This window comes from Brassica napus, chromosome C7 (genome assembly GCF_020379485.1).
Source record: "Brassica napus cultivar Da-Ae chromosome C7, Da-Ae, whole genome shotgun sequence".
NCBI classification, from domain to species: domain Eukaryota; kingdom Viridiplantae; phylum Streptophyta; class Magnoliopsida; order Brassicales; family Brassicaceae; genus Brassica; species Brassica napus.
Window position 1 is genome coordinate 21,498,697 of NC_063450.1, and position 13,589 is coordinate 21,512,285.

General features: G+C 32.7%; 3 protein-coding genes across 3 annotated transcripts; 1 reads left to right on the top strand and 2 right to left on the bottom strand.

Annotated features, from left to right (window-relative positions):
- Positions 1-3,963: 3,963 nt before the first annotated feature.
- On the top strand, positions 3,964-8,277 carry LOC106435516 (protein trichome birefringence-like 38). The gene is made up of 5 exons (XM_013876414.2): positions 3,964-4,586; positions 5,101-5,272; positions 7,091-7,269; positions 7,386-7,544; positions 7,731-8,277. The coding sequence occupies exons 1-5, from the start codon at positions 4,249-4,251 to the stop codon at positions 8,017-8,019; spliced, it is 1,137 nt and encodes a 378-aa protein (XP_013731868.1). The 5' UTR covers positions 3,964-4,248; the 3' UTR covers positions 8,020-8,277.
- A 305-nt stretch (positions 8,278-8,582) lies between these two features.
- On the bottom strand, positions 8,583-9,515 carry LOC111199222. The gene has a single exon (XM_022688738.2). The coding sequence runs from the start codon at positions 9,304-9,306 to the stop codon at positions 8,794-8,796; it is 513 nt and encodes a 170-aa protein (XP_022544459.2). The 5' UTR covers positions 9,307-9,515; the 3' UTR covers positions 8,583-8,793.
- A 572-nt stretch (positions 9,516-10,087) lies between these two features.
- Positions 10,088-11,578, bottom strand: BNAC07G10170D. Its single transcript, XM_013876417.3, has 4 exons — positions 11,234-11,578; positions 11,056-11,132; positions 10,789-10,900; positions 10,088-10,536 (listed from the first exon to the last, which is right to left on the bottom strand). The coding sequence occupies exons 1-4, from the start codon at positions 11,494-11,496 to the stop codon at positions 10,407-10,409; spliced, it is 582 nt and encodes a 193-aa protein (XP_013731871.1). The 5' UTR covers positions 11,497-11,578; the 3' UTR covers positions 10,088-10,406.
- Positions 11,579-13,589: the final 2,011 nt, after the last annotated feature.

A 13,589-nucleotide genomic window follows, 5' to 3' on the forward strand; every position in this document is an offset into this window, starting at 1 on the left:
TTTTCATTGTGATTCAATTATGTTGGCAATTATGGTTGTTTTACATAGTAAAAATTCTTCAGTTACTTTACTTATATCAGAGATTACTATGTGATTTTCTCTTACTCAATCACAACAATTGATGAACAACTTGGAAATTATGTGTATTAGAATCGGTTGAGATATATTTTAAAACAATTGGTTTCCTAACTTTTTAACTAATTATAGAGAACAAGTTGTTCCACTCAAATGTTTGAAAAATAACAAGCTGTTAAAATACTTATTCGAACTTTCATTTCATTACATTGTTAAAAGTGATTACTGAAAGATCATCTCACCATTCACCGATCCTTGTTGAATTGTTTGACTTTAATCATTTATATCCCATATATAGTTTGTTTTGCCTTACGTCAAGACATTCACCATATTTTTGCTCTATTTTTTTGTGATTTGAGTTTCTTAACCTAACGAGTAATATTATGGTTGTACAATCCGGATTTCGATCTTGTTTAAGTTTTGTTTTCAGTTTTTCGGTTTTTCAGTTTATAAAAATTAGCTACCATATTAAAATATATCTAATTTGGTTTGGTTTGGTTTATGTACTATTGGTTTTCAATTTATATATATACAAAAACCGTGTATATATATAACATTTTTTCAATTTTAGTTTATATGATTAAAATCAGATTTATTAAAACATAAACATATTTTTAATACTCTAACTTTTAAGCAGGATATTTTTTATTTTATTTAACCATCAAAATAATAGTTAAAATTTTATAATAGTTTTAATAAAATAAAAAATAGTAAGTTAATAATATCATGATTATTAAATAAAACACAAATGTCTTTCAACATAAACTTTAATTTAAAACAAATTAGTCAAATTAACGTTTTAAATATCAAGATCATATGAATAAAATAAAGTGTGTGTATATATTATGAGTTAAATTATATAATTTATATATAATTGTACTGCTATATTTTAATTAATCGATTTATTCGGTTTAGTCGGTTTATATAACAACCCATATTCATATACTATGATTTTTTTTTAAATAACATCCATTCAGTTTATACAGCATTACTAAATCCAAACCATATCCTGTTTTTTTACTGGATTGAAACTCTCAAAGTAGTAATCATTGGCGTTGTAAATTGAGCCACTCACAAAGTCTTGAAAAGCTAAAAATTCTAGTATTACTCATCACGTTCAAATTCGTTGGTTTCCAAGATGTGTAATAGATACTAGATGATAATTATTTGCTTTTTCTTAACAATGTTATATAAATTATACCTTTTACACATATTGAACTACATTCTTTTGTCAACTGTTGATGCCAAAGTTGATTTTATCCTTCATATAAAAGTCTCACGAGAGCTGCGGTCCGTGACACAAAGAGACAGCAATAGTACGTGCAGTAATTCTTATAAATCTTTTTGGGAACTAAATAGTCAGAATACTTGGCAATAAAGCATACAAAAGAAGTGACTTAAAACATCCAAAATTCCCTACGGCTACGTGTCGGCTTTTGCAGACGCTTCCTTTGAAGACTCCTTCACGATCTCTCGTTAACAAATCGATAACGATGTTTGTAACTATGACTTGTGATGACATCCCAAGATATATAATTGGTAACCATCCAAAAGAAATACATTGGAAATCTTGTTTTTCATTGAATTAACAAAATTATATTTTCAATAAAAGAGAACGTTACATATATAATATAATTTTATCTTAGTGGTCTATTGGAGAAAACCAAATATAAAAATCGCCAAGTTAATTTCTTTGCATCGAGAAAAAATATATAACCATAGGCAATATATCATAGTAGCATTGGACTTAGGCTTGGATCTCCTAACGATAACGACACATGCATTCTTCTTCTTTTTTTTAACCCCACGACACATGCGTTCTTAAAATTGGTGTTGTGACATTTTGAATGGTTTCTTTTACACAAAATGGAGTCTCAGATTTAGAGACAAAGATAAAAAAAGCATAAATCTCATCGAAACGATCATATATGCAATAACTGTCCTAATTCAAGAGCTAGCAAATCGAAGTTGAAAAGATTGCGTGAGTATTAGTGTAGAAATTATTAGGCAATATATTATATGATTGCTAACAGGAGGTGATTGGTTGGTACAAGTTTATGTTCAGCAAAGAAACTACTATGGTTTTGTAACTTTTAGAAAATACATATACTCCCTCTGTTTCATATCGTGTCACTTTAGCTCATTTTTTTTGTTTCACAAAGAGTGTCATTCTACAATACCAATGCAATTTATATAATCTTTTATCTAAAAATTAATTGTAAAATGCATTGATTTTATAAATAAATCGATTTATCTAAAATACTATTGGTTAGATATGTAATATTAATGAAAACATAAATGCATTTTAATGAGTTCCTTAATATGTGTGAAAAGTGTCTAAGTGACACTCTTTGTGAAACGAAGGGAGTATATAATAATAGTATAAAACACTTTTCATCATTAAATTTGTTTATTATATGAATCTAAATATTTCGAACATATGAAAATCAGAATACAGCTAAATAAGTTTATGGTTCCGGAGAAATGGTTATTGACGATCTTGGTTTCTTTACAACTCTAAAGTTTTAGCTTTCCATAAAACATTCGGATTTTGTTTTTGTTTTTTTCGCATTGTACTTTTGTGTTGTAATCTTTGTGGTTAATATAATAATTCTAAAGCGAAAATTAACACTTACAGAAAACAAACTATACATAGAATTTTTTTTATTTATGACATTGTTAGATATTGGCTAGGTAACAAAGAAAAAAAGGAAAAGGATTTTTATAGTCCCTAAAAGAAGACAAAGCCCGCTCCACTTTCCACCCATGAAGTATTCTCTATTTCCATCCAAGATCGTTCTCTTTGCCATTCACACATGTATTATCTTACATATACCACTCCCTAACATACGTGTTTTCTTCATGTGACTTGTGAATCTACGACAGTGAAAACTCATCTTTGTCTTCTACTCTCAAAAGTGATTCTGGTTAATAAAATTCGACAAATTAAAATAATTGAACCAGAAGCTCAACCTGAACTGTCTACTCTGGTTAAAAAATGTATTGTTGATGCAGACCATCAGATCCAAATATTTTGATACAGAATTTAATACAAGCAATTGTCTAAGTTTCTAATTTATATTAAAGGCTAGACATGTACATAAATGATCTAGTAATTTAATACTACCACATATAGATGCATTGCATGTACGTAATTAGCTTATGTTTTACTTTGCATTCGTCTCATATTAAGTAAAATTTACAGCGCTGCTTTAACAATAAAACTAATCATTGAGATGGACTTAATATCTACGAGAGTTAATTTAATTCTACGAAACATGATTAAATTTTGTTACTAAAGGCGGGATCAACGACATATATAACCACGTCCGTCTGAAATCCCACACTATATATCCCTTTCGTTTTTAGCATCTGACATTTCAGAGAAAAAGTTATTCCAAATTATATGACGTTTTTAATTTTTTTATGTAAAAATTTATTAATAACTAATGTTATATGACTAATGATATTATACATTCTATTTATTAATTGGTTGAGTTGTGGTTAGATAAATAATTAATAATATTTTTGTTTAAAAAATATAATATTTTTTAAAAATTTACATACAGAATCCTAAAACGTCGTGTATTGAAACGGAGTGAGTATTTAGTTATTAAGAACACAAACAGAAGCTGATCTTAGCAAGATATGCAATTTTTTGCTTTAAAAAATAAGATATGCAATTTTATGTAGCTTCACAGGATCCTCTAAATAGTAAATACAAAAAAGTCCAATGACGTTTGACCGAAAAAAAGGCCAATGACTTTTTATTTAATTATTACCATGTGTGTTTATCGTCTAACTAATCTTGTGATAAACATGTTTTAACTTTTAAGACATACTAACTTTCAGCTTCTTCTTCTTTTTTCCCGACAAGCTCAATATGAGCTACAACAAGTTTACATCCTTAATTAGCTTCAGAGCCGAGTTCACCGTGCCACGAGGCCGGGTTACATAATTGGCACAATTGTGTGCATTAACATATTATAATATATACTAGTTTTATTTATCGAACATATAAGTGATAGTATGATACTATGTCGAAGCAAGGTAAAGAATATGTATATAACATTATTGTATATATGTACACAAATATGTGTATAAAAGCTTGAACCCATCAGCAAGCTTCTTCACAAAAACCCAAAACATAAGATTTTTGTTTAATAAAAAAAGATGGGTTTCAACTTCATCTCTCTCCTTTTTCTTCCACTTCTATCAGTCACAATCTTGTTGGGACTCGAGCAGGCTTTGGCTTCCGACAACACACTTCTCGAGAACACCAACCACCGCAACAGCACGGCGGACGGTGGGATGTCGTCGCTGAGAGGGAAGAAGCAGAGGAGTGGATGTAACTTGTTCCAAGGCCGATGGGTCTTCGATGCTTCTTATCCTTTCTATGATTCGTTATCGTGTCCATTCATCGACGGCGAGTTTGACTGTCTCAAGTTCGGTCGACCAGACAAACAGTTCCTCAAGTACTCATGGCAACCTGAATCTTGCACCATCCCAAGGTATATTTTTTGGTTAAAACCATCCCAAAGTTTCTATTTAACTATTCCCTTATATGTCCAATATTTTTAACGAAACAATAAAATTGAGCTAACCTTATAGTTAACAAAAATTTGATTGGTGGGTATGTATAAAATCTTATTCCATGCATCGTTTATAACCTTTTTTCTAGTTAGTACGAATTTGTTTAGCTAAGAAATTATAATTTGAATAAACGTAATTTCCTATGTCGTACGTTATGTTTTGTAAACTTATTAGAAGTTAGTGTTGATATGTATATATGTGCTTTGTTTGGTAAACCGTAAACGTGGTTGTAGAGCACCGCATTGAAGATCTTTATATTCTCTTCACAATGAAAACGAGTATTTATATTAATGTTATACATAAAAGAAGTGATCAAGTGGATTGTTTTGTAAGAATAGTCTAAAGTGGCAACAAGTTGTGATAAATTATAGTAAAGTATAAATGCATGATGATCAATGTTAATTACTTAATTTTGTTTAATCACGTAATTAGATTCGACGGTGCGGCGTTTCTGAGGAGATTGAGAGGGAAGCGAGTCATGTTCGTGGGAGACTCACTGAGTTTGAACATGTGGGAATCGTTGGGTTGTATGATACATGCGTCAGTACCAAAAACCAAGACAACTTTTGTTAAGGGAACCCCACTCTCTACTATCACTTTCCAGGTCTCTTTCTTTTCTTAAATAAATTATAAAACTGTGTTCTCCGGATAAATACAGATCTAATTATCAATCCTCACGAGGAATAGTTGTCATTAACGAAAATGAATTGGCTTTGTCATAAATACTGAATTTATTAGTCACGGACTATTCAATATATTCGTATTTAGAAAAGAGATGAAAAGGCTGTATGGTGCTAATTAGATTCTGAGTTATTCTTGGGTTCACCTTCTAGGTTCACCAGCCAATAGGATTTCATTATTTCAAATTCGATATCTTTTAAAAAAGGAACAAAATATTATCAAGTTATATTATGTTTTTAAAATAAAAAAAGTAAAAAAAAATAGCAGTTACAGAAAAAAGAATTAAAAAAAAAAATTTTAACGTCGTCAGCAAAACACTAAACCCTAAATCCTAAACCCTAAACCCTTGGGTAAACCTAAACCCTTAGGTAAACCCTAAACCCTTAGGTAAACCCTAAACCTTTGGGTAAACTCTAAACTATGGGGTAAACCCTAAACCCTTAGATAAATCCTAAACTCTAAATAAAAACACTAAACCCTAAAACTCTAAACCCTAAATCCTAAACCCTAAACCCTAAATCCTTGAGTGTTTTAGTGTTTAGTGATTTTGATTTAGAGTTTAAGATTTATCCTAGAGTTTAAGATTTATCCTAGAGTTTAGGGTTTACCCAAGGGTTTAGGATTTAAGGTTTAGAGATTAGGATTTAGGGTTTAATGTTTTGCCGACGACGTTAAAAATATTTTTTTTTGTAATTACTACTATTTTTTATTTATTTATTTTTACCTTTTAGTTTTAAAAAGATAATATAATTTGACAATATTTTGTTTCTTTTTTTAAAAGATATCAAATATGAAATAACACAATCTTATTGGTTGGTGAACCTAAACCCAAGAATAAGTCTTAGATTGTTGCTACTTCGATCACACCCACTTGCCTACATCCCCTTAAAAAAAGTTTATTTGATTTTTAATCTACAATTCTACATTATGAGAAAAAGTGACACATACATGAGTATGAATAGTCTAGAAGAAGATATTCGATAGAAACATATAAAGTTTTCCATTTAGTAAAAATTTTGATTTGTTATTATTCGAAAGCTATTTTTTATTTTAACCATGAATGTGCAAAGTTCTCTATCATTCATGAAACCAAAAACAATGTGAAATGACATGTCTTCTTCACTTGATGTGGACCTCCAAACTTTTTTCTTTTATTTGTTTAAAATTTAAATAATGTTTACTACTTTTTATTATTTACCACTGTGCCAAAATTTTGTTTTTATATTCTTGATACCATAGATAATAATAAAAACAAAAATAAAGGACGAGCATGCGCAACGGTGAGACTCATTGGAGTCCTTAGCGACAAAGGCATTTCGGATTAATCCTGGATATTTTGGATTTTTAAAAAAAAAAAAAAAAAAAGATGACCATTCACGGGCCACCACGTAGTCGTGGGGACCCGCAAATAGTGCAAGGATTCACTAAGAAAGAATCTTTATTTAAGAATTTTAAGGATTGAATCCTTAACTTTTGGTGGAATCCACTGATTATTTAATTATTTTTTTTCTGGATTCCCACTTAAGGATTACCGCTGCGCATGCTCTAATACGTAAAGGAAGTACACTAACAACAACTCCAACAGCCCAGCTTGTTCTTTACTTAATTTTCCCTCTGACAATTTTCTACTGTTCTCTTTGTTCTGCAAAATCTTTTTTCCTTTCATTTAATAATTTTCTTATTTTTAATGGAAGTAGATATTTTGAAAATCCCTGATTTTATTTCATTTTATGAAAACCAGGAATATGGAGTGACGTTACACCTATATAGAACAACATACATAGTGGATATATCCAAAGAGAAAATAGGGCGTGTGCTTAACCTTGGAGCCATTGAAGGAGGTGCTGATGCTTGGAAAAACATGGACGTCCTTGTCTTTAACTCTTGGCATTGGTGGACTCACAAAGGCCAATCTCAAGGGTCCGTACCAATGATTAACCACATCTTTAATTTAAACCCAATATATATTATCCTTTGTACAACTTAATGTTGAATCTTTCTTCTTCTTTTTTTCTTGATGTTTAATTTAAATTTAGGTGGGATTATATTAGAGTTGGGTCTTCTTTGGTAAGAGACATGAACCGTCTTGACGCTTTCTACAAAGGACTTACCACTTGGGGTCGATGGGTTGATCAAAACGTCGATACCACCAAGACCAAAGTTTTCTTCCAAGGCATTTCTCCCACTCACTACGAGTAAGTCCATTTAGATTGCGACTGTTGCCAAACGTTATTTTGCGTATTCGTTATGTAAAATGCACACGCAAAAGAGAACACAAACAAACAATCAAGATGCATTTGTGTACCATTATCTATGGTTTGAGAAAATATATAGCGTTCAAACACAAACTAAATCGGTTTTGTCTTTCTTGTGGATGACAGGGGAAGAGAATGGAACGAGCCGAGGAAGAGTTGTAATGGGCAAATGCAGCCGTTGGATGGATCAAATTACCCAAGTGGCCAGCCTCCATCTGCAGGAGTTGTGTCCAAAGTGTTGAGTTCGATGAAAAAACGTGTGTTCTTGCTAGATATCACCACTTTGTCTCAGCTGAGAAAAGATGCTCATCCTTCTACTTACGGTGGCGATGGAGGAAATGATTGCAGCCATTGGTGCCTCCCCGGGTTGCCTGATACTTGGAACCAACTTCTCTACGCAGCACTTTCCATGTGAACTGAGTAAAGTGCAAACACACACCTTCATTCTGTAAATTACATTCTTGGAGGTGCAAAGAATCTGACAGTTTGCGTTGGGTGGAGAGTTAAGTGAAGACTAGAGACATAAAGAAGATTGGATTGTAAAGCGCCTTTATATTATTTGGTACGGGAGAAGCAATAATCTTAAATTGTCTATATAGAATGTTGTGTGACTATATAGAATGAGATTAATAACAAAAGAAACATTCTCAATAATAATACACTATTTTGGTAACTCTTGGCTTACTTTGATTTAAGAGCGAAGCTGTACTTACGTAGATCTCCATTGAAATAGCTTGGGATAGAGTTTTGACATCCTCATTAACAGCACTAATAGCGTATCAATGTACCATGAACATATGCAATTAAGATCCAAAAGCTACAGGAAGAGGATTGACATACACTTATATTACTCGCTCAATTATCCATGTGGGATTCTAATAGACCCTCTCACATTCGGATCTAGAGATCAGAACGTGAAGTTTGTGACATTAGACATATTATCAATGGCCGTAACCACTTCCAAAAAAGTACATCAAAAGTGAAGAATGCCACACACTGATACCAGTCAACTCTCCATGTACGGTTCTAATCACATGACTCTAACTAAGAAGAGTGATAAAGTTGTCTGATATGATAATTCAATTGTACAAGAAAACCATGGCGTCTACTATTACAGAAGAAACTAGACCTCAGCAATTCGAAAATTCAATTGAAATCACCTATGAGATCATGATGGATTTTGCACCCCTCAAGGGAAAATGAAACCCTTATTGATGAGGATCTGCACGCAGCTCGTCTTCTTCTTGGCAACCTCTCTGTCTTCTTCTTCCTCGTCTGTGCTCCTCGAGTTCATAACAATGGCTTTCACAACATCCCTCAAAGGAATCTTAAGCTTCTTCGCTGGAGATTCCGATCTTGAAGATGATGGCAACAGATTAGCTGGTTTCTCCAAAGGAATTGGATCAACAGGAGCCGTACGATCCTCCTCTGAATCAACGGTATCAGGGCTTTCCGGGGGAGAGACGAATCGAACCGCGTGGCTCTCCACCAATTCCTCCTCGTAATCGTTCAAACAATCAGAATCACCGCGAGGCGCGGTTCCGTCGTTTACACGTTGCGACGGCGAGGCTCCGAGGACGGAGGGATCGGAATCTGGAGGAACGCCTCGTTGAGCGAAGCCGCAGCTCCGTAGGAAAATCTCCTGAGACGCGGTTTCGTGGCAGTAATCGAAGATGGAACTGATCTTCTTGTTCCCTTCCATCGTCTCTGCAAACAAACTGTTCTCTCGCAGGGAGGGATGCTTAGTGATTTACAACTTTCTAGGGTTTAAGGAGGGAATGTTTTCCCGCTCACTTTAGATTCGATGCGCTCTCCTACAAACGCGTTTATTCATTGAACGCACACCAAACGCTCTCATTCCATTGTAAAACTCCAACTGAAATCGCCAAAAACAGTTCCACTTGGGTTTAGATCTGTACATTTTACGGTAGGTTATATATATTATACTCGGGTTAAATACACTCAAAAAAAAAAAAATTCTATGAAATGAAAAGAATATATATGTGACAATTCAGTTATAGTTTTTATACTATGAGAAATTCGTTGGGATAGTATTTTAAAGTTTTTGTCAGAAAAATAGCGCCTTAATAAAAAAAATGACAAAAAAATTTTATTAAAGGGTAAAAATATATTTTTACTCTAGGGTTGACTATTCTAGACTTAGAGTTAAGATTTCGGGGATAAAATTTCAAATATTAAAAAATAAAAAATAAATATTGAAATTTTCAAAATAAAAAAAATTATTTTGATTTTTTTTTTTGAAGTCTATTTTCATGACAAAAACTTAAAAAATTTTTTATCCAAACAGAATTGCCCTTTTACTATTCTTAATATTATTTTAGTTTCTATATCCAGATTTTCAGGTACATTTTATATCTTTAATATTTTAAGAGTTTTAAATACATTTCTAGTATTTTGGGGTTCTAAACACCAGAAACTAATCTGATCAGAAAAAAGTGAGAGGATATTAGCGGTACTAAAAATTGAAACCCAAATCAAGAACAACCTTGAAAGCCAATCAAAATACATATATATCATCCTCTGAGTCCAAAACTCTTCGATCCAAAAAACTTGGATCCGATTAGAACCGACCCAAACTTGATCCAAAAACCTAAATGTCCAGGCGTAGAGCTAAGACTGAAACATTTGTTTCTATGATTCAATGTTTAAACTGAAATTCAGATAGTGAGAAACAAACATTTTGTTCTAAAAACAAAAAGTGACTGCAAAGTTATCCCTTTCACCTATCTTCTTCCACTACGACATTTGTTTTAACTCAAATACCCAAAGAAACAAGAGACACTAGTAGCCAACGTAAACGGCGACATTCACAATGTAGCAGTCCTCGTTTTTATCACCCATTTCTTCAACTAGAACGCCACTTGAGCAGATCAGTCCTCCATCCACCACCTCCACGTTAACAATCTCTCCACTTCAAATAAAATCAACAAACAATTAAAGAAGGAACAATCTTGAAAACAAGGTAGTCAGTAGACTCCAAGATTAAGTAACACAAGAAAAATATTTGATGAGAGTTGTTATCTCTATATGAACAATCTTGAAAACATGGTTTCTATCTAATATTTTTTTTTTTTGACAATCCAACCTAAAAACTTCCAAATTCCAATGGTTCCACAAAACTACTTGAAACATAAACTCAACTTATTCTAAAAGACAAACTTACTAGGGGAAAATAGACTTGATCTTGTCAAGATCCAGCTGGTGGTGAAGAGAACGAGGCACTCCAAGCTTGATCTGTAACTTCATTTCTCCAAATGAAACTCCAGGAATCGAACCTTTAACACACATATACAAAAAAAAACCACTATATTTTCAGACAAAAGCCAATTGGGTGTCTGTCGGAATTGCTAAAAGAAATACTTTCATTTTCGAGTAAAGAGTTACTATAGATTAGTTTTAGAACTATACTAATCGGTTATAAGAATGGTACCTCTTCTAAAAGCAGGAATCGAATTGGAAGAAATTGCATTCTTACACGCCTTCATCGCCGCAGAAGTCACGTCCTGCCTGTTTCACCATTTTTGAACATTCAAATCACACATCGGTCTCCATGTCAAGACACACTACCTTTTTACTTTTGAGAGTAGAAAAACTGAATTTGCCAATACCCGTGTTGATCGTAACCCACACCCATCTCTACGAACAGTAGCTTCATCGTGTTGTTGGGAACACCACCGGAAATAGTCTCCGCCGCCGTCTCCATGTCGCCTCTCGCGGTGACTTTGACCGGGAGTGTGATCTTGCGGTGATTACTGGAAGGGAGAATAAAGGACGACAGGGATGAAGAGATTGTCAAATACGAGGGAGGTTGGCGGAGACGAAGATCGGGGCAGATAAGAATCGAACCAGCAGTAATCAAGGAAAGAGACATTATTGATTTCAATTACTTTCGACGTTTAAAAAAAAAAGAAAGTGATTTCAATTCTTTCCTTGATTGTTTTACTATTCTAAACGTTTGAGACAAATTTGAAAGAAATGATAAATAAGGGTGTCGTTTGTCAAAGCTAAATTTGAATGAAGCGACATCGTTTGAAGGACTGCACAAAAACCATCCTCGCTCTTTCTTTTTCAGAGGTAACGCGAGAAGAAAAAAAAAAAACTGGCAAAAACCCCTCCGGTAAGTTTACGAGAGAACTTAAGTTTCAACCTTCTATACTCTATAGCCTTCTAGACTCTATTAGATCTCCCACATCGGATAAATCACAAGTATTTTTTGACAACATATTAAAAATGTAGCAATTCTTTGTTTTCGAGATAGTTCTTGGTGTAAGTTAGATTTTATCGCTAATATGGTACGAGAGCTCATAATTTAACTCAGCGGATAGTTTTATACATAAACAGTTTTCTACTTATGTAAAATATATAAATGGCTCATATAATTATGGTATTTTGAGATGTTGGGTTCAAAGATATATTAAAAATGTTTTTGGGTAATATATAAATAATGTTGTAATTAAGTTAGCTTTTGGATATGAATTAGACCAATTAACAATATAATATTATAATCCATGGTTTAGTCCAACGTATGGTTTCTACATAAACAATTCTTTACTTATGTAGCATGTATTAGTGGCTTAATTATTGGGGTATTTTCGAAATGTTAGACTTGGATTAATTGTTTCCTTCGGACAGTTTTCACCCCTGTTCGAAAAAGCGACGCCGAAGGCCGCTTAGTCGCCGGAAAGTCGCTCGTCGGGCTCCGGCCGCCACAATTTGGTACTAATCGGACAAAAACTCGGGATCTTAGAAAACTCAAGATTTTGTTCATAAAAACTTTAAAATGGAAGGTTCTCTTGTAGATTTATCAATAGTAACCTTCAATACAAAGGAAAATGGAAGAAAAAAATGAAAAAAGGATAAAAAAAAGAGAGGCGGCCGCCATTATTAGGGTTTGATCGAACACATATGAGGAAGAAGATGAATACCGAAATATATGTTCTACCCTTATTAATGTTTAAGTCAAAAGCAATAAAAAATACGCTTGGTGGGTTTGAACTCGGGTTTATTAGGCAGATATAAAGAGCGCTAACCACTGGCCTATAACGGATCTAATGTTCTTACTTACATATATTAAAATATATAGATAACAACTATATAAAAACCTTAAAACTAGGCTCCGATTAATCTCCACTTAATCCCCGATTTTTTTGCTAGGCGCTAGGCGGATTACCGCCCGACTAACGCCAAATGTAGTTTTGAACAGGGGTCTTCACCCATATTTCAATAGGAAAATTACATGTTCTACATCAAACAAGTCAAATGTCTTTAGTCAATATATAAATAATGTGGTAATCTTCCGCTTTTAAGTTACTAGCTATCTTTTGGATGTCAATTAGGTTTATTACTAATACAATTGATATGTACGGTATGATCTTCTTCTCGTTCTCCTCGTTACTCTTCCATTCTTTCATCTTTCTGTAGAAGCTTTTTTCATAGTAGAATATTGTTGATTATCGAGTCATCATTGAACCAATGACTACGAGATTTTATCATTATTGCTAGTGAGCAGTGAGCACGCAGCGACTAAAACCAAACAAAAAAATATTAATAACTAGTGATTTTCTGGCACATATATTTTACTTTTAAATAAATTTATAATTTATTTTGTGGTCTTAATAAAGATTTTTTTTTCAAAAATATGAAGATGATAATATGTTGTTAAAGAATGATATTTTTTTCTGTTCCATTTGATAGTGGTTAGCGATTGTAGCATGGCTGTCTAATAACATGTGCTAGTGGAGCGGTCGAGAACGGGCCCAGTATAAAAATAAAAAGTATCAAGAAGTTTTCATAAATAAATACATAAATCTGATTTAATATTTAAATTTTTTAAATATATTCTCAAATATATATTTTATAATTTGAAGAGAAACCTTAAATATATATAGATAAAGCTATTAACTTTTGAAATTATTTTATTACGTCATTAAATATATAGGTAATAGTTTTTTGAACATAGCCTTA